The following is a 17,526-nucleotide window of genomic DNA, read 5'->3' as shown; positions in this document are numbered from 1 at the left end:
CTTTCTTTTCTTTTGTCCTTTTTGTCTCTTTTCTCGTCCACATGGCAGCCCTCATACTTTCCTATCCTCTCACTTCTTTTCGTGTGTACACTTATTCTCCTGTGTGGAAGGCATCAGCGTTGGTTCGGCTTTACGTCTTTTTCTTTTGTTTTCATGGACATAGATTTCCCCTTCAGAAATACCACGACTTGTCAAAACACTACCTGCTCGGCTTTGCCTCAGCACTTGTCGTATCGGCATTGTCCATAACCATTGGATTGTGTAGAGTTGTGCACGGCTGCCTGGCCGCCTTACTCTCCGGGATCCGTACTCTTCAGCCACCGACATTCAAATAATTCCACAGCATCGTAACCTAGCTTATCACAAGTTACACAGAGTCGTCGCAAACCTTACCAAAGGTCTATCAATGCGTAGCCAAAAGGCGCGCCCAGCAAATCGCGCCTTTGCACAGTCGCTAGTTTAGCCTAATGAGGGAAGCGGAGAGCGATGCTCCGCGCCTGCCTTCCGAAGTTTACACGACAGGAACAGCAGCCAAAGCAAATACGGGGCCGCAACGACGAAGAACCAGGACGAGGCCAAGCTCCTGCCCACAACCCCACCATCCCCACACAGGGAAGGAGCAACCGCCATAAGGCCCCATGCACCCCACCGCTACCGGAACAACGACTGCCAATACCGCCTCACGCCCGCCTCGTTGATCGCGCTTGCTGTTGTTGTGCATTCACCGTCAGCAGCGTGGTGACTGCCGCGGCCGCACCTTCCGCCGTCTGAGCTCTAACACAATCGTTCGGTGGCGCCTCCCCCGAGCCGACGGTTTTGGTTAAGAATCAGCTGATTTGCATGGCCCCTTTTTGGAATCGTACATTGTACTGCTTTCGAGCTGCTTCGGAGGGGAAGCTCTCACATCTACAAATATATGACGTACACCACGTCCTTCCCGGCGGTGGCTGACCTGGCCTCGCAAACACCCATTGCGCACCATACACGGCCGACCACCACGATGGCTTCCTCTTCCTCCCATCCCCGCGTTGTTGTCCCCGTCGACCAGGGCTGGTCGTTCAAGCAGGCGGACCAGGACGACACACATTGGCTGCCCGTGGGCCAGTTCCCGACCAATGTGCACCTCGACCTGCTGGCGCATGAGCGTATCCCGGACCCGTTTGTGGGCAAGAACGAGCAACTCGTGCAGTGGATTGGCGAGACGACATGGGTATACAAGACGACGTTCGCCCTGGACAAGGCTGCGTCGTCGCCCGGAGGGAGCAAGACAGTTCTCGCCTTTGATGGCCTCGACACATTTGCCACCGTGGTGCTCAACGGCAAGACCATCCTCGAGGGCGACAACATGTTTTTACCGTACCGCGTGGACGTGACCGACACCGTGCGTGCCGATGGCCCCAACGACCTCGCAATCACCTTTGACAGCGCCTACCTCCGTGGGTGGGACCTGGTGGAGCAGCATCCGGACCACAAATGGGGCTGCTGGAACGGCGACAACTCGCGGCTTGCGGTCCGCAAGTCGCAGTACCACTGGGGCTGGGACTGGGGCCCGGTGCTGCTGACGTGCGGGCCGTGGCGGCCGATCCATGTGGAGGTGTACGACGCACGCCTGTCGGACCTGTCCTTTGACACGACGGTGGACGAGTCGCTGCGGTCGGCGACGGTCGCGGCCCGAGCGGAGGTGGAAGCCCGGTCGGTTGCCGGTACACAGGTGCGCTTCGACGTGTCGCTGGACGGCGTGGCTGTGGCGTCTGAGACGGTCGACGTGGCCGCCAAGGAGAAGCGCAGCAACGACGACAACGACGACGACGACGACACTCCCAACGGCACCGCTACGGCCACGTTCCTGATTAACAGCCCGGCATTGTGGTACCCAGCCCGCTACGGCAAGCAGCCGCTCTACACGGTCCGGGCGACACTGCTTGTCGGGGACACCGAAGCAGACACAGCCACCAAGAAGATTGGTCTGCGGCGCTCCCGCCTCGTGCAGCAGCCGCTGGAGGGTCAGCCGGGCACCAGCTTCTTCTTCGAGGTCAACAACGTGCCCATCTTCTGCGGCGGCAGCGACTGGATCCCGGCGGACAACTTTGTGCCGCGCATCTCGAGGCAGCGCTACCACGACTGGGTCAAGCTGGCCCTGGACGGCCACCAGGCCATGATCCGCGTGTGGGGCGGCGGCATCTACGAGGAACAGGCCTTTTACGACGCCTGCGACGAGCTCGGCGTGCTCGTGTGGCAGGACTTTATGTTTGGCTGCGGCAACTACCCGGCGTGGCCGGCGCTGCGCGACTCGATCCGGCGCGAGGCGGCGGCCAACGTGCGCCTGCTGCGGCACCACCCCAGTATTGTGATTTGGGCGGGCAACAACGAGGACTACCAGTACCAGGAGAGCGAGGGCCTGACGTACGACTACGCCAACAAGGACGCCGAGAGCTGGCTCAAGACGGACTTCCCCGCGCGCTACATTTACGAAAAGATTCTGGCCGACGTGTGCAGCGCCCTGGTCCCGGGCACGCCGTACCACTACGGCAGCCCGTGGGGCGGTGGCGTGGACACGCACGACCCGACGGTGGGCGACATCCACCAGTGGAACGTGTGGCACGGCACGCAGGAAAAGTACCAAAACTTTGACCGGCTCGTCGGCCGGTTCGTGTCCGAGTTTGGCATGGAGGCGTTTCCCAGCGTGCGCACCATTGACCAGTTCCTGCCCAGCGGCCGCGACGACGCGGACCGCTACCCGCAGAGCGCGACCATCGACTTCCACAACAAGGCCGACGGACACGAGCGGTGCATCGCGCTGTACCTCGTCGAAAACCTGCGGTACGCGCCCGACCCGCTCGAGCAGTTTGTGTACTGCACGCAGCTGATGCAGGCCGAATGCCTGGCGTCGGCGTACCGGCTGTGGAAGCGGCAGTGGCAGGGGCCGGGGCGCGCGTACTGCGGCGGCGCGCTCGTGTGGCAGCTCAACGACTGCTGGCCCGTGACCAGCTGGAGCATCTGCGACTACTACCTGCGGCCCAAGCACGCCTACTTCACGGTGAAGCGGGAGATGGCGCCCGTCACCGTGGGCATGACGCGCAGGGAGCATGCGCACAGCAGGGCGGGCGGACACAGCCACTCGCGGATCGACATTGCGCGGCGCACACAAATCGAAATCTGGGGCTCCAACTTGACCCTCCAAGACATTGACGGTGTCGACTGCGTGGTGCGCGCGTGGGACGTGGAGACGGGCAAGCTGACGTACGAGGGCACGGTGGCCGAGGGGATCGTGCTGAAGGCGAACCGGTCGACGGAGCTGGCGGCGCTGGACGTGCCGGGCGTCAAGGGCGAGGAGGCGAAGACGGTCGTGGCGGCGTACTTGGAAGCGTCGTCCAAGCAGATTGCTCGGTATGTCAACTGGCCGGAGCCGCTCAAGTACCTGCACCTGGCCAAGCCCGACTTGACGGTGGACGTGGTCACGTCGTCGGGCGACGCGGTTGTCGCCGTCGCCGTCCGCTCGGACGTGCCCGTCAAGGGCGTCGCCGTCGAAGTGCACGAGGACACGCCCAACGCCGAGGCGGACGCGGTGCGGTTCGACGACAACCTGGTGGACATTGTGCCGGGCGAGACAGTGCAGCTGGGCGTGACGGGCGCGACGGCGTCTACGCGGTTTACCACGAGATACTTGGGATTGAGCTCGTGAGGGGGAATAAGTGGATGACCAAAGCGGCCAAGGTTACGCAAACAACTTCGTGGACGGTATAGTACGGTAGGCAATACACGAGACAACGACAAACAGTACCAACAAGCCGCATACAACAAACTGCATGCAAGAAGCAGCGGATTCTCATATATTCAATGGCCTGCAGGAAACCGCAACAGCTGTCTGCAACACGCCGTTACATATGCACACATGCACGTCGCTCTTTTTTTTCCGAGTCCCGTGGACGACCGAGATTTGGATCGTTGCAGTAGTGCCGTCGTGAGTTGTGGTGTTTCGGTGAGTGTCTGCACAGGGTGCGTGTAAGTGAAAAGGGTGAACAAAAGGAGAAGAAAAAACCAGAAAGTGAAGGAGAAAGAGACCCAAGAACGGGGCCACGTTCATGATTGGTGCGGTTAAAACGGTTATTTACAGAAATGGGGAAGAGGGTCGACCGACGAAAGGCTGAGGGGATCGGACGACGAAGAAAAGCGACTGCAAAAAGCCAAAACGCTCGGCGAATTATTGATATGAGTGGTGGAATGGAGGGCGATGGAAGTGGGTTTCGGAGTAGTTGAAAACGGCAGTGGTCTAGGGAGGGGGGGAGGCAGAACAAGCGACCTGTTGGAGCGACCCGAAGGAGGTGCTTGTTCTGGAAATTGTTCCCGAGCGGGCGGCATGGGATATGGCAGGAGACGCGCCGAGCGTCGGACGCAAGAGTAAGCCAGAGAGCATACGGCAAAGGAATGACGAAGCGTGTGGTCAAACCACAGAAAACGAAGCTGTGTCAATGTGACCTTGATGCGTGATGCAAAAGAGCGGCAAAGAACAGAACAGCGGGGGTGGGCGCCAGGGGGGGGGGGGGTTTACTTGTCTCCTTGTGTTCCAGAAACGGTCGCCCCCGCGCTAACAGCTTCCGACATGCGGCGGGCGTGTTGTCGAAGCGTGCGAGGTGTGTGCGCGTGCTTCTGGGTAATTGGGGTTTAGTGGGCTCAGTGGATGCAGTGGATGGAGTGGGTTGTGATCGTTCCAAGCTGTCATAGCTGCTGTTAGCTCGATTCGTGAGAGAGTGAGCGAGACAGAGCCAGACAGAAAAAAGATGAAGTCTGGGCGTTCGGCTTTCTTGTCCTTCATCTTTCCTCGATTTTATCATTTCCTGTCGTGACTGCTTCTCCTTTCTACCATTCCCCTCCTACTTTTCCTTTCTCAACGCCTTCTCACAGCTCTCCTCGCTTCGACTCCTCACCAAAGTATCGCCATCGACTTCCCCTCCTCGTCCTCAACCCGTCCCATCACAATGGCTTCCGCAACAGACGGCAAATCGGTACGTCCTTTCGTCCTTTTCGTTGGACATTTCATTCTCGTTCTCAATGCATTTCTATATGGCATGGCTCAAGCCCTAACATTTTAGAACTCCTCGTTCGTCCTCAACAAGCCGCATGACGTCACGTACCAGGACCGGCCGGTGCCGTCGGTGGCCGACCCGCACGAAGTGCTCGTGGCCGTCAACTACACGGGCATCTGCGGCTCGGACGTGCACTACTGGGAGCACGGTGCCATTGGCGACTTTGTGGTCAAGGACCCGATGGTGCTGGGCCACGAGTCGGCCGGCACGGTGGTGGCCACGGGCGACCAGGTCAGCGACCTCCAGATCGGCGACCGCGTCGCCCTGGAGCCGGGCTACCCGTGCCGGCGGTGCGTGCGCTGCCTCGAGGGCCACTACAACCTGTGTCCGGACATGAAGTTTGCCGCGACGCCGCCGTACGACGGCACCCTCACCGGCTTCTGGAAGGCGCCCGCAGACTTTTGCTACAAGCTGCCCGAGCACGTGTCGCTGCAGGAGGGCGCCCTGATTGAGCCGCTGGCCGTCGCCGTGCACATTGTCGGGCGCCAGGCGCGCGTGCAGCCCGGCCAGTCGGTCGTCGTCATGGGCGCGGGCCCCGTGGGCCTGCTGTGCTGCGCGGTGGCCAAGGCGTTTGGCGCGACGACGGTCGTGAGCGTGGACATTGTCGAGTCGAAGCTGCAGTTTGCCAAGCAGTTTGCGGCGACGCACACGTACATCAGCCAGCGCGTGACGCCGCAGGAGAACGCCGCCAACATTCTCAAGACGGCCGGGCTGGAGGCCAACCGCGGCGCCGACGTGGTGATTGACGCCTCGGGCGCCGAGCCCAGCATCCAGGCGAGCCTGCACGTGGTGCGCGTGGGCGGCACGTACGTGCAGGGCGGCATGGGCAAGCCGGACATTACGTTCCCGATTGTGGCGCTGTGCGTCAAGGAGGTGACGGTCCGGGGCAGTTTCCGGTACGGCGCGGGCGACTACCGGCTGGCCGTCGAGCTGGTGGCGTCGGGCAAGGTGGCGGTGAGCAAGCTGGTGTCGGAGACGGTGCCGTTTACGAGCGCGGAGGCGGCGTTCAAGAAGGTCAAGCAGGGCGAGGTGATTAAGATCTTGATTGCCGGCCCGAACGAGAAGGTGTAGGGGTTGGGGAAGGTGCCCGGAGTAATTCTGAAGAGTTGAGGTTGTGGTTACAGATTGACGTCGATCGCTGGTAATCTGTCATACGAGAATGAAACTTTACGTACTGCTTGCTACTATGGGAGAAGTGAAGCTATGCACCATCACAGCAGAACTTACACGTCGGAAGCATCGCCAATACAGAGCAGTTCAGTTGAGGAGTAGGCAATGCCGGTAAGGCACTGGAAGGCGGAGTCGAAGCTGCCCAGGATGCCAATGCCCCAGGGCCCAAAAGTAAGTCAATTTTGCGTCAACCGAAAAGTGAACCCTGGGCATGTTGATGGCCTTCGATGCACTTCACCAGAAGTTAGCGCCACAGCGGCCGAACACTGTGTAGGCTGGAAGGCAGCGGCACGCTAGCTTTGCCTGTCACGGATGCCGCCTTCTGATTCGCTCGAGCCCGTAGTTGCCTAACGAGGCTGGCCCGTCCATCGTTCCTTCTGCATATCACATCACATTGCTCTTTCCGTCACACTCCCCCTTCCCCCTTCCCCCTTCCCTCTTCCCCCTTCCCCCCTTTTCTGCACTTCCGTTGCCCTCCCCTACTATCTTCCCTTCTCCCCCTTCTCCTCGTCTCCTATTGTTTACAATCCGGCCATGCTCTCCAAACAAAAAGGACGTCGTCACACACCCCTGCGTCAACGACAGCGCCACCGTTAAATCATCCATTCCCACAGCGCGTGATTGTTGACAAGACGGTAGACCACTTTACTTGAGACAATATGGACAACGACCTTGTCAAGCAGCTGCAGGAACAGCTGGCCCAGGAGAGAGCGCGCGTTCAAGAACTGGAACAAATTGCCAAGGCTGAACGCGACGCCCGCCTAGCCGAGCAGGCAAGAAATCGCAACACGGTGTACTTCAACTACCTGCACAACATCCACCTAGAAATCCGCCCAACGCTCCGCGTCGAGACGGACCGCAATCAAGCAGCAGTCGGGAAGGCGGCTAATGTCGCGGGCAAGGTGTACCCGCGGGCGCTGCGCCCATGGACCGATTTTGCCCGGCTGCACCAGCAGCACTTTGACGTGCTCACGAGCCTTTTTGGCGACGACCTGCTCTTTCCGTCCTACAATGACTCCCAGTCGGTGGCACGCAATCTCTCGCCCGGCAAGCGCCGCGACGAGCAGGACATCCGGCCCTTTATTCGGGCGTACCTCGAGGTACCGTCGATGCAGATTGTACACGAATTTCTCCGGCGGACGCCCGACGCCCGGTACACGGGGCTCGGATTCCACTTTGGAAACAACGCCCACGGCACATTCGGGCGGAAAAAACGCGGTCCTGCCAGCACCAATGCACAAGACGAAGAAACGAGCAGCCCCAGCAACAGCCAGAGCAGCTCGTCTCGCCTCAAGCGGAAATTCGACAGCTCTTCGGCTCTGGTGCCGGACCGGTGGGGTCTGCGCGTGCGACGACCCGCAGCGGATGCCGGCGCCGACCCAAATGCCGACGTCGATGCTGGTGGGCTAGAACTGCCAGCATTGTCCGAGAGCATTCTCCCCGGCGAGTACAAAGCTGCGCACAAAGTGCGCGGCAGCGACTTGCGCAACGTCCTCGGTGGCGTGCCGCCGGCCGCGTCGTTCATGGACGATTGTGCGCAGCGTCGTTCAAGTAGCAGCGGCATCACCACCACCACCGACGCTACTGATGCCGCCAGCAGTAGCAGCAACGAAACAAGAATTGCCGAGATTCTATGCCAGGCATACCACTACATGGTCGCCTGCGGGACCGTCTACGGCTACGTGTCCTCTGGCGAGGCGACGGTGTTTCTCATGATGTCGCCCGACAACGCTGACACGCTGCTCTACCACTTTGTCGATCACACCGTACCGGCGACGCCCATTACACGGCCGGACGCGGAGCTCATGCATGTGCCCGCGGCCCAAATGGTCACGCTGGTCCTCGAGGCGCTCATTGCAGAGATGCGAGCTCCAGCGGCCACAACAGCCTTGCTCGACGGCCTCCCGCGATGGCCTGCCGCGCCCGCAAAAGAGCCCAGCAGTGGCGGGGACGCAATCGATCGCAGCAACGTCCGTTCGCCAAGGGGTGGTGGCGGCGACGGCGGCAGCGGCGGCGGCGCGGCCATGCCGCCAGAACAGCCTCCATCGCCTTCACCGTCGTCGCGTGGTGGTGGTGGTGCTCCTGCGAGCGGCAATTCTGCACAACCTGGCAGTGGATCATCGCGGCCTTTACGTGTTGGTCGCATAGAGCCACCCCGGCGAAACTACTGCACGCAGGCGTGTCTGCTTGGTCTCTGTCGCGGCGGTCCGCTCGACCCGCGCTGCCCGAACACGCCGGAGCATGTGCGGGGACCGCAGGGCGAAAAAGGACGGTCGGTGTCGGTCGGGGCCGATGGCCAGCAGCCGGACAGCCAGCTTTGCCACCCCATCACGTCTGCGGAGCTCTGCAGTCTGCTCCTCGAGCAGCTGACGGACAGCCTCAGCGCCGGTGTCGAGTGCCTCATGAAGTACGGGCTGTTTGGTGCCATCGGCACGCTGTTCAAGGTCACGCTGTGCGCCTACGGGTACACCTTTGTGGCCAAGGGCGTCCAGGACGCCGACGAGGAGTATCTCAAGGACGAGGCCGCCATCTACACGCACCCCGTTGCGCAGCCGCTGCAGGGCGTGCTGATGCCCGTGTACCTCGGCTGGGTCGAGCTCGAAGAGTGGCCGTACATTCTGCCGTCGGGCGCCTGCGTGTGGCACCTCGCACTCCTGTCGTGGGTCGGCGTGTCGCTGGACCTGTACGTGCCGCCAGAGATGGCGCTGGACGTCTATGACAACGACGCCGTGCGTCAGTTGCTGGATGACATGGAGAACGCGCTGTTCGAGCGCGGCATTGCCCACGATGACATCCGGTCGCCCAACTTGGCCTGGAACAAAGAGCTGCAGCGCGTCATGGTCCTGGATTTTGATCGCGCCTGGATTCCGAGCGACGAGGACAAAAAAGACGGCAAAGTTGGAAACGATGGAAAGAACGGTACTGATGGCAAAGAGGGCAAAGAGGGCAAAGAGGGCAAAGAGGGCAATGATGGCAAGGATCGTAAAAGTGAGAAAGACCATGGCACATCCGAGGTCCCAGGCTGGAATCCTGATTCGCCGACGACAAAGAGAAAGGCAGCTGTTGAAAGCTACGAGGGTGCCGAAAATACCGACAAGCGGCAACGACTATGAGTTGTCGTTGCATTCTCTGTCCAGTTTTGGTCAAGTCGTCGTTGCTTTGACGATTGGGTCTTAGTTTTGTCTGCCGCGACTGCACGTTGCAATGAACCCTCGGCGCTTCCTTATCGCAGCTGTACACCCGATCCATTGCGGCGATTAATACCTGTTATCATCCCCGTTATCCATGCAGGGTCCACGTCGCGGCCGGCTCCGCGATAAGGCATGCAGGGACGTCTTGTATTCCGTTGTTTCTAGCGTGTGCTTCACTATTTACGATCACGACTTTATTTGACTCTTTTCATAGCCTGCCATCGTCAAGTTTTATCATTTTATCATCTTTTCGTTCTCTCTATACCTCTTTTTCTTGTGGCTTTTATGTTTTTCTTTTTTTCTTTGTTAACGACCATCTCCTTCCCACCATGCTCGACTTGATTATACGCAACGGCCGTATCGTTACGGCCACCGAAATCTTGCCGGCCGGGCTCGAGATTGGCGTGAGGGATGGCACGATTGCGGTCATCGGTCTTGATCTCGACGCGGGTCCGAACACGGAAATTGTTGATGCCGAGGGGGCGTACATCACACCCGGTGGGGTGGATTCGCACGCCCACATTGAACAGGACAACTCGCCCACCGGCGACACGTGGACAACAGGCTCGCGGTCGGCCATTGCCGGCGGAAACACAACAGTACTGGCGTTTGCGTCGCAGCGGCGCGACGAGACTCGCTTGGGGCCTTGTGTCGAGCGGTACCATGCCAAGGCCACCGGCAACAGTTACTGCGACTATGGGTTCCACGTCATTGTCACCAACGCAACCGACGAGATTCTGGACGAGGACCTCCCGCATTTGGCGCGGGCCGACGGTGGTGGCATCACCAGCGTCAAACTATACATGACGTACGCCCCACTGCACCTTGGCGACGGCGACTTGTTCCGCATCATGCTGGCCGCACGCTCCCTGGGCGTCACCACCATGATACACGCCGAGAACCACGACATGGTCGAGCAGATTATGCACCGGCTGGCCGCACGTGGCCACACCCAGACACAGTTCCATGCCGTTGCGCGCCCCCAGATTGCCGAGACCGAGGCAACGTACCGCGCCATCAGCCTTGCCGCCGTGACCGACGCACCCATCCTGCTGGTGCACATGTCTGCGCCGGCCGCTCTGGAGCACGTGCGGGCCGCCCAGGCGCGGCTGCTGCCCATCCATGCCGAGACGTGTCCGCACTACCTGTACCTGACGAGCGAGAAGCTGCACTCGCACGATCGTGACGGTGGTCTTGGTGGTCATGACGGCATCGACGGCGCCCAGCACATCTGTGCACCGCCGCTGCGACACGACAAGCGCGACCTCGAGCAGCTGTGGGCCGAGCTGGCCAACGGCACGTACACGGTCGTCTCGTCGGACCATGCGCCGGCGCTGTATGACCACCCGGACGGCAAGAAGCGAGGGATCACGGCGGCGGGCCACGTCGACTTTCGCGTGGTGCCCAACGGCCTGCCCGGCATCGAGACACGCCTGCCGCTGCTCTTTGACCGGACATACGACCCGGAGGTCGGTCCGCCAGCGGCCGAGGATGCGCCTATGCACATTTCGCTGCCGCGGTTTGTCGCGCTGACATCGACCAACCCGGCGCAGCTCTACGGGTTGGCGCACAAGAAGGGGAGTCTGCAGCCGGGGCTGGATGCGGACATTGTCGTGTGGTATCCGGCGACGTCGCCGCCCTTTACAATCACCAACGCGGCGCTCCACCACCGCATCGACTACACACCTTTTGAAGGGCGCGCCGTCCGCAACTGGCCGCGCTACGTCTTCCTCCGCGGCCGCCGTGTCTGGGACCGCGACCACGGCGGCGTGCTCGGCCAGCCGGGCGACGGACAGTACTTGCCGCGGACCAAGTCGCGCATTCTGACGGGCCAGCCAGGGCGGACGGCGACAGGCATGGGGTATGGCGAGAGGAAGGCGTGGATGTAGCGAGGCGTTCGTGGCAGCTGTGGAGAGGGGTGGAGGGTGCGGAGATTATGGAGCTTTTGCGTCGGTGAGGGTTTTCTCGTTTCTCCCCGAAAACAAAAACACTCTGGATAATAATGACGACACTGGACGGCAGCGGCTTTTCCAGCCGCTCGGAAGACGGCATTTGCGTGCCGATTATATCCCCGCTTACAATCAGCTCGCAATCATCTTGCAATCAACCCGCAACTTAGCCGCTGTATGGCCCAAGAGAACGGCAGCCGAATGCAATTACCGCTCATCAGGAACGCAATTAAACAGCTGGAGAACTGGTGTACGCACTGGCGTAAGCAGTTGAATGCTGAAGACAATCACATATAAAATGAAGTGTGCGAACAACAAAGGACATTTTGTTGCTGTTGCAAGACCAATGGTAGCAACAAACTTTGTTTAGTGTTGACTGTTGACTGTTGACTGTTGACTTTTGACTATTGACTGCTGACCTTGTTCACCCTGTCAAAATGCCCTCTCTCACAGCACTGCTGCTGGCAGGCGTGGCCTCGCCAGCCGCGGCCCTGTACACCTTCCCCGACTGCGCCAATGGGCCCCTCTCCAACAACACGGTGTGCAACCCCAAGGCGGCGCCTGCGGCCCGCGCGGCGGCCCTCGTGAAGGCCATGACGGTCGACGAGAAGCTTGACAACCTTCTCGACGCCAGCCCCGGCGCACCCCGAATTGGTCTGCCGGCGTACGAGTGGTGGAGCGAGGCGCTGCATGGCGTGGCCGGGTCGCCGGGCGTCAAGTTCAACATCGGGACGAACAGCAGCGACTTCAGCCATGCCACGTCGTTTGCGGGCCCCATCACCCTGTCGGCGGCGTTTGACGACGACCTCGTGGAGCGCGTCGCGACGGTGGTGAGCACGGAAGCACGCGCGTTTGGCAACGCCGGCCGGTCGGGGCTCGACTTTTGGACGCCCAACATCAACCCGTACAAGGACCCGCGCTGGGGCCGCGGCTCCGAAACGCCCGGCGAGGACCCGTTCCGCATCAAAGGGTACGTGCGCGCACTCCTGCGGGGGCTGGAGGGCCCCTACGTGGGCGGCGGCAACGGATCGGCGAACGCGCACCCGAGCGGGCCGGGCAATCACGGCCACGGCGGAAACAGCACACGCTCCAACATCCGCAAGATCATTGCCACCTGCAAGCACTACGCCGCGTACGACCTCGAGCGCTGGAACGGCACCGAGCGCTACGGCTTCAACGCCATCGTGTCCCTGCAGGACCTGAGCGAGTACTACCTGCCGGCGTTCCAGCAGTGCGCGCGCGACTCGCGCGTCGGGTCCATCATGTGCTCGTACAACGCCGTCAACGGCACGCCGGCGTGTGCCAACACGTACCTGATGACGGACATTCTGCGCGAGCACTGGGGCTGGACCGAGGACAACAACTACGTGACGAGCGACTGCAACGCGGTGCGCGACTTTGACCACCAGCACGCGTACGACAAGAACGGCGCCGAGGCGGCGGCCGCGGCGTATGGGGCCGGCACGGACACGGTGTGCGAGACGTGGTCGGCCACGGGGACAGACGCGCGCGGCGCGTACAACCAGTCGCTGCTGTCGGAGGCCGTGCTGGACCGCGCCCTCTCGCGGCTGTACGAGGGCCTGGTGCGCGTGGGCTACTTTGACCCGGCCGACGCGTCGCCGTACCGCGCGCTCGGCTGGAAGGACGTGGACACGCCGGCGGCGCGGGCCCTGGCGCGCCAGTCGGCCGTCGACGGGCTCGTCCTCAAGAAGAACGACGGGCTGCTGCCCCTGGCGGTCAACACCAACAAGACGGTGGCCCTGATCGGCCACTGGGCCGACCAGACGCACACGATGCTGGGCGGCTACAGCGGCATACCGCCGTTCTACCACAGCCCCGCGGACGCGGCTGCGGCGCGCAACTGGTCGACGGTCGTCTTTGGCCGCGCGAACGGGGCGCCCGTCAGCGACCTGTGGCACGGCGCACCCGACTCGTGGACGCGGCCGGCGCTGGCGGCCGCGGCCAAGGCGGACATCGTCCTGTACTTTGGCGGCACCGACCAGAGCATTGCCGCGGAGGAGAAGGACCGCGTCGACATCACCCTGCCGGGCGTGCAGCTCAACCTGGTCAACGCACTGGCGGCGCTGGGCAAGCCGCTGGTGGTCGTGCAGCTGGGCGACCAGACCGACGACACGCCGCTCCTCACGAACAGCAACGTCAGTGCCGTGGTGTGGGCCGGCTACCCGGGCCAGGACGGCGGCAACGCGGTGCTGGATGTGCTGACGGGCGTGAAGGCGCCCGCGGGACGGCTGCCGGTGACGCAGTACCCAGCCAACTACACCGACGCCGTGCCCATGACCGACATGCGCCTGCGACCGGCGGCGGACGACGGCACGCCGCACTCGTCGAATCCCGGCCGCACGTACCGCTGGTACGACAAGGCAGTGCTGGCGTTTGGCCACGGCCTGCACTACACCACCTTTGCGGCCAAGCTGACGACGCTGACGCCGTCGGCGGCGCGCGCGCGCAACGCGACCATCCCGCGGCCCATCGCCGGGAACGGCACCAGCGCGTTTCGCATTGCCGACGTGGTCGCGCGGTGCGCGCAGCAGGGCGGCAAGGCGGCCGTGCGCCACAAGGACCTGTGCCACTTTGCCAACGTCGCCGCCAGCGTGACCAACACGGGCAACACGACGTCGGACTTTGTGGCCCTGGCGTTCTTGTCCGGCGAGTACGGGCCGGCGCCCTTCCCGCGCAAGACGCTCGCCGCCTACCGTCGCCTGCGCAACGTGGCGCCGGGCAAGACGACGACCACAGCGCTGTCGCTGTCGCTGGGCAACCTGGCGCGCACAGACGCCGCGGGCAACCTGGTGCTCTACCCGGGCAAGTACACGCTGCTGCTGGACGAGCCGACGCAGAGCACGCTGGCGTTTGAGCTGACGGGCGATGCCGTCACGCTGGACGCGTTTCCGCAGCCAAAGTAGGTTGGCAGATGGACAAACAAAGTGAGGTGAGGTTGTACATACGGGGAGGAAAAGAATAGAACGAAGAAGGAACTAGACGGTGCAAAATAAGACAATGATCGCAACACAGACCAAGTGAGTGCCAGTCGTGTTATTGTAAGATGGGATGCCCTTTGGTGCGGTGCCAAATCATGCCACGTTGGGTGCTGTCGAAGCGGCGGGCAGGTAAACTCACACGATGTGCAGCTGTAAGCAGGTAGCAGAGCAGTCTCCTGTCCGTGGCAATCAACTTGTCCGAGGCCGAGCTGTAGCTGTCACTTGACGATGCCTGTGTTCGCTGCTGTTTCTTTGGCTTTTCTTGTCTTGTAGTCCTCTCCCTCATGCCACCGGCGTCACACACATGCGCCTCCTCCACAACGCCATCGTCCGCGGCTGCAACAGCATCGTCTGGAACGACAACCGCGACGAACGCTAGGCCCAGGGACAAGGAGGCGTTGTCGTCGTCCTTTCTTTTGTTTGTTTTGTTTGATGTCCGTGCGACATCGTGTCCTGTCTCATCCGAGCTTGCTTGGCGTAAGCGGCGTCCCAACATATGAGAATCTCTCACTCGTCTGCATCCCAATCATTTCCATCCGTGCAGTGCCTCAGTGCTTAGCTGGTCGTCGTGTCGTCGGATTGCGCTCTCTGCTTTGAGCGTCATACCAGAGCCATCTCCAGTTCTCCAATTTACAGTGGGTCCAATCCCACCGGCAGCTCGCCTCCAGCAGCCAATCAGCGTCCAGTGGGGCGAACGACGTCGAAAGGCCTAGAAAGCTTTCCTGCCCCACCCGCGCTGCCTCGTTCCTGCCCTCTGCAGATTTATTCTGTGCCTGCCTCCCGGCAACGACTTGTCACCCAGCCCGATCTTTCCCAGTCGTACCTTCCCAACGTTGCAGCCTCCGGTGTCAGTTATCGGGAACGATTTGTCACAACTCCATCCCAGCGTCTCGACACTCACCAAACTCTCTCACCCAGTCTCACTCCGTCACCCGCCACACTCTCCAGTCTCCCACCGCCCGCCGCCAACACACGCACCCATCCTCGCCCCCCCGCCATGGCCACCTCCGACGAGCTCAAGGCGCTCGGCAACAAGGCCATTGCCGCCAAGAACTTTGACGAGGCCGTCGAGCACTTCACCGCCGCCATCGCCATCGACCCCGAGAACCACATTCTCTATTCCAACCGCTCGGCGGCCTACGCCTCCAAGCGCGACTGGGACCATGCCTTTGCCGACGCCGAGAAGACCACGCAGCTCAAGCCCGACTGGCCCAAGGGCTGGGGCCGCCTGGGCAGTGCGCTCTACGGCAAGCGCGATCTTGTCCGCGCCTACGAGGCCTACCAGGAGGGCCTCAAGCTCGACCCCAACAACAAGGGCATGAAGACCGACCTCGACAACGTCGAGCGCGCCATGGACGCCGAGCTGCGCGACGGCGGCCGGGCCGGCGACGGCAGCAGCTTCCCGCCATCCAATGCAGCCGACGAGATGGGCGGCATGTTCAAGGACCCGGCGCTGCTCGGCAAGCTGGCCGCCAACCCCAAGACCGCCGCCTACCTGCGCGACCCGACCTTTATGCAGCGCCTGCAGGCCATCCAGGCGAACCCGAGCAACGTGCAAGACATCTTCAGCGACCCGCGCATGATTGAGGTCATGGGCGTCGCCATGGGCCTGGACCTTAGCATGGCCGGCATGCCGGGTGCCGCGGGCGGTCCGGAGGCCGCCGACGCCCCGACGGCCAGTGCTGGTGCTGCTGCTGGTGCTGCTGCGGCGGCTGCCTCTTCCACCGCTCCAAAGGCAGAGGAAAAGGTCGAGGGGGTCGTCGAGGAGCCCGAGGCGCCCGAGGAGGAGGACGAGGAGGCCAAGGCCAAGCGCGCGGCCAAGGAGGAGGCCGACAAGGAAAAGGCGCTGGGCACCGCCAGCTACAAGAAGCGCGACTTTGACGACGCCATTGCCCACTACCAAAAGGCGTGGGAGCTGCACAAGGACATTGTGTACCTCAACAACCTGGGCGCCGCGCAGTTCGAAAAGGGCGACTACGAGGCCGCCATTGCCGCCTGCACCCAGGCCGTCGAGGAGGGCCGCGCGCTGCTGGCCGACTGGAAGACCATGGCCAAGTCGTACGCGCGCATCGGCACCGCGCACGAGCGCCTGGGCCAGCTCGACCAGGCGATCGACAACTACAACAAGTCGCTGCGCGAGCAGCGCACGCCCGACGTCGTCGCCAAGCTGCGCGCGGCCGAGCGCCGCCGCATCGACGAGGCCAAGCAGGCGTACATTGACCCGGCCAAGGCCGAGGCGGCCCGCGAGGAGGGCAACCGCAAGTTCAAGGAGACGGACTGGCCGGGCGCCGTGCAGTGCTACACCGAGATGATCCGGCGCGCGCCCACCGACCCGCGCGGCTACAGCAACCGCGCCGCCGCCTACGCCAAGCTGCTCGAGCTGCCGTCCGCCCTCGACGACTGCGACGCCGCCATCAAGCACGACCCCACCTTTGTCCGCGCCTACATCCGCAAGGCCCAGACCTACTTTGGCATGCGCAAGTACTCGGACTGCGTCGACGCCTGCGCCGAGGCCGACCGCGTCGACAAGGAGTTCCACAACGGCGCCAACGCCCGCGAGATTGACCAGCAGCAGCAAAAGGCCCTGGCCGCCATGTACAGCGCCCGCGACAACGAGACCGAGGAGCAGACCCGCGAGCGCATCGCCAACGACCCGGACATTATGGGCATCATGCAGGACCCCGTCATGCAGGCCATCCTGCAGCAGGCTCAGGGCGACCCGGCCGCCCTCAACGAGCACATGCGCAACCCCAGCGTGCGCACCAAGATCCAGAAGCTGATTGCCGCCGGCGTCATCCGCGTGGGCCGGTAGACAACGAGGACGAAGGGCAGCAAAGATACCAAGAGGGTAGTTCCATGCAAAAAATAAATAAAAACAAAAACAAAAACAAAAAGAAAGAAAGCACAAATAGCATTTGTTGGCGGCGTCCGACCAGCGGTTTCCATTCCGATTTTGTCCGTTTCATGGAGTGTTTATTTTGGTTTGCGTGTATTATGTTTTCCGTCGTGTTGATGCACGTGCATGTCACACATAACATTGTAATAAAGCCCAGAATGTGTCCGACTGCTGTGTAATATTAAGTCTTATCGACTGGGTTTTCATATGCATATGCGAATGCGAATATGGCACGGC

The 17,526-nt window shown here is 61.9% G+C and overlaps 6 protein-coding genes across 6 annotated transcripts; all 6 read left to right on the top strand.

Moving 5' to 3' along the window:
• Positions 1-1,000: 1,000 nt before the first annotated feature.
• Positions 1,001-3,682, top strand: SPBR_03604 (beta-mannosidase; the record flags this gene model as incomplete). Its single annotated transcript, XM_040761894.1, has 1 exon — positions 1,001-3,682. The coding sequence occupies one exon, from the start codon at positions 1,001-1,003 to the stop codon at positions 3,680-3,682; it is 2,682 nt and encodes an 893-aa protein (XP_040622861.1).
• A 1,294-nt stretch (positions 3,683-4,976) lies between these two features.
• On the top strand, positions 4,977-6,155 carry SPBR_03778 (L-iditol 2-dehydrogenase; the record flags this gene model as incomplete). Its single annotated transcript, XM_040762068.1, has 2 exons — positions 4,977-5,003; positions 5,091-6,155. 2 exons carry the CDS (start codon positions 4,977-4,979, stop codon positions 6,153-6,155), a joined length of 1,092 nt encoding a protein of 363 aa, XP_040622860.1.
• A 758-nt stretch (positions 6,156-6,913) lies between these two features.
• Positions 6,914-9,367, top strand: SPBR_03617 (uncharacterized protein; the record flags this gene model as incomplete). The annotated part of the gene is made up of 1 exon (XM_040761907.1): positions 6,914-9,367. One exon carries the CDS (start codon positions 6,914-6,916, stop codon positions 9,365-9,367), a length of 2,454 nt encoding a protein of 817 aa, XP_040622859.1.
• A 407-nt stretch (positions 9,368-9,774) lies between these two features.
• On the top strand, positions 9,775-11,334 carry SPBR_03710 (dihydropyrimidinase; the record flags this gene model as incomplete). The annotated part of the gene is made up of 1 exon (XM_040762000.1): positions 9,775-11,334. One exon carries the CDS (start codon positions 9,775-9,777, stop codon positions 11,332-11,334), a length of 1,560 nt encoding a protein of 519 aa, XP_040622858.1.
• Positions 11,335-11,831: 497 nt separating this feature from the next.
• Positions 11,832-14,318, top strand: SPBR_03614 (uncharacterized protein; the record flags this gene model as incomplete). The annotated part of the gene is made up of 1 exon (XM_040761904.1): positions 11,832-14,318. One exon carries the CDS (start codon positions 11,832-11,834, stop codon positions 14,316-14,318), a length of 2,487 nt encoding a protein of 828 aa, XP_040622857.1.
• A 1,072-nt stretch (positions 14,319-15,390) lies between these two features.
• SPBR_03671 (stress-induced-phosphoprotein 1) lies at positions 15,391-17,205 on the top strand (the record flags this gene model as incomplete). The annotated part of the gene is made up of 1 exon (XM_040761961.1): positions 15,391-17,205. The coding sequence occupies one exon, from the start codon at positions 15,391-15,393 to the stop codon at positions 17,203-17,205; it is 1,815 nt and encodes a 604-aa protein (XP_040622856.1).
• Between the last annotated feature and the right edge of the window lie 321 nt (positions 17,206-17,526).

Source organism: Sporothrix brasiliensis, assembly GCF_000820605.1.
Source record: "Sporothrix brasiliensis 5110 chromosome Unknown Cont14, whole genome shotgun sequence".
Taxonomy (NCBI): domain Eukaryota; kingdom Fungi; phylum Ascomycota; class Sordariomycetes; order Ophiostomatales; family Ophiostomataceae; genus Sporothrix; species Sporothrix brasiliensis.
The sequence above is the reverse complement of the archived record's forward strand: the minus strand, read 5'-3'. Positions and strand labels throughout refer to the sequence as shown.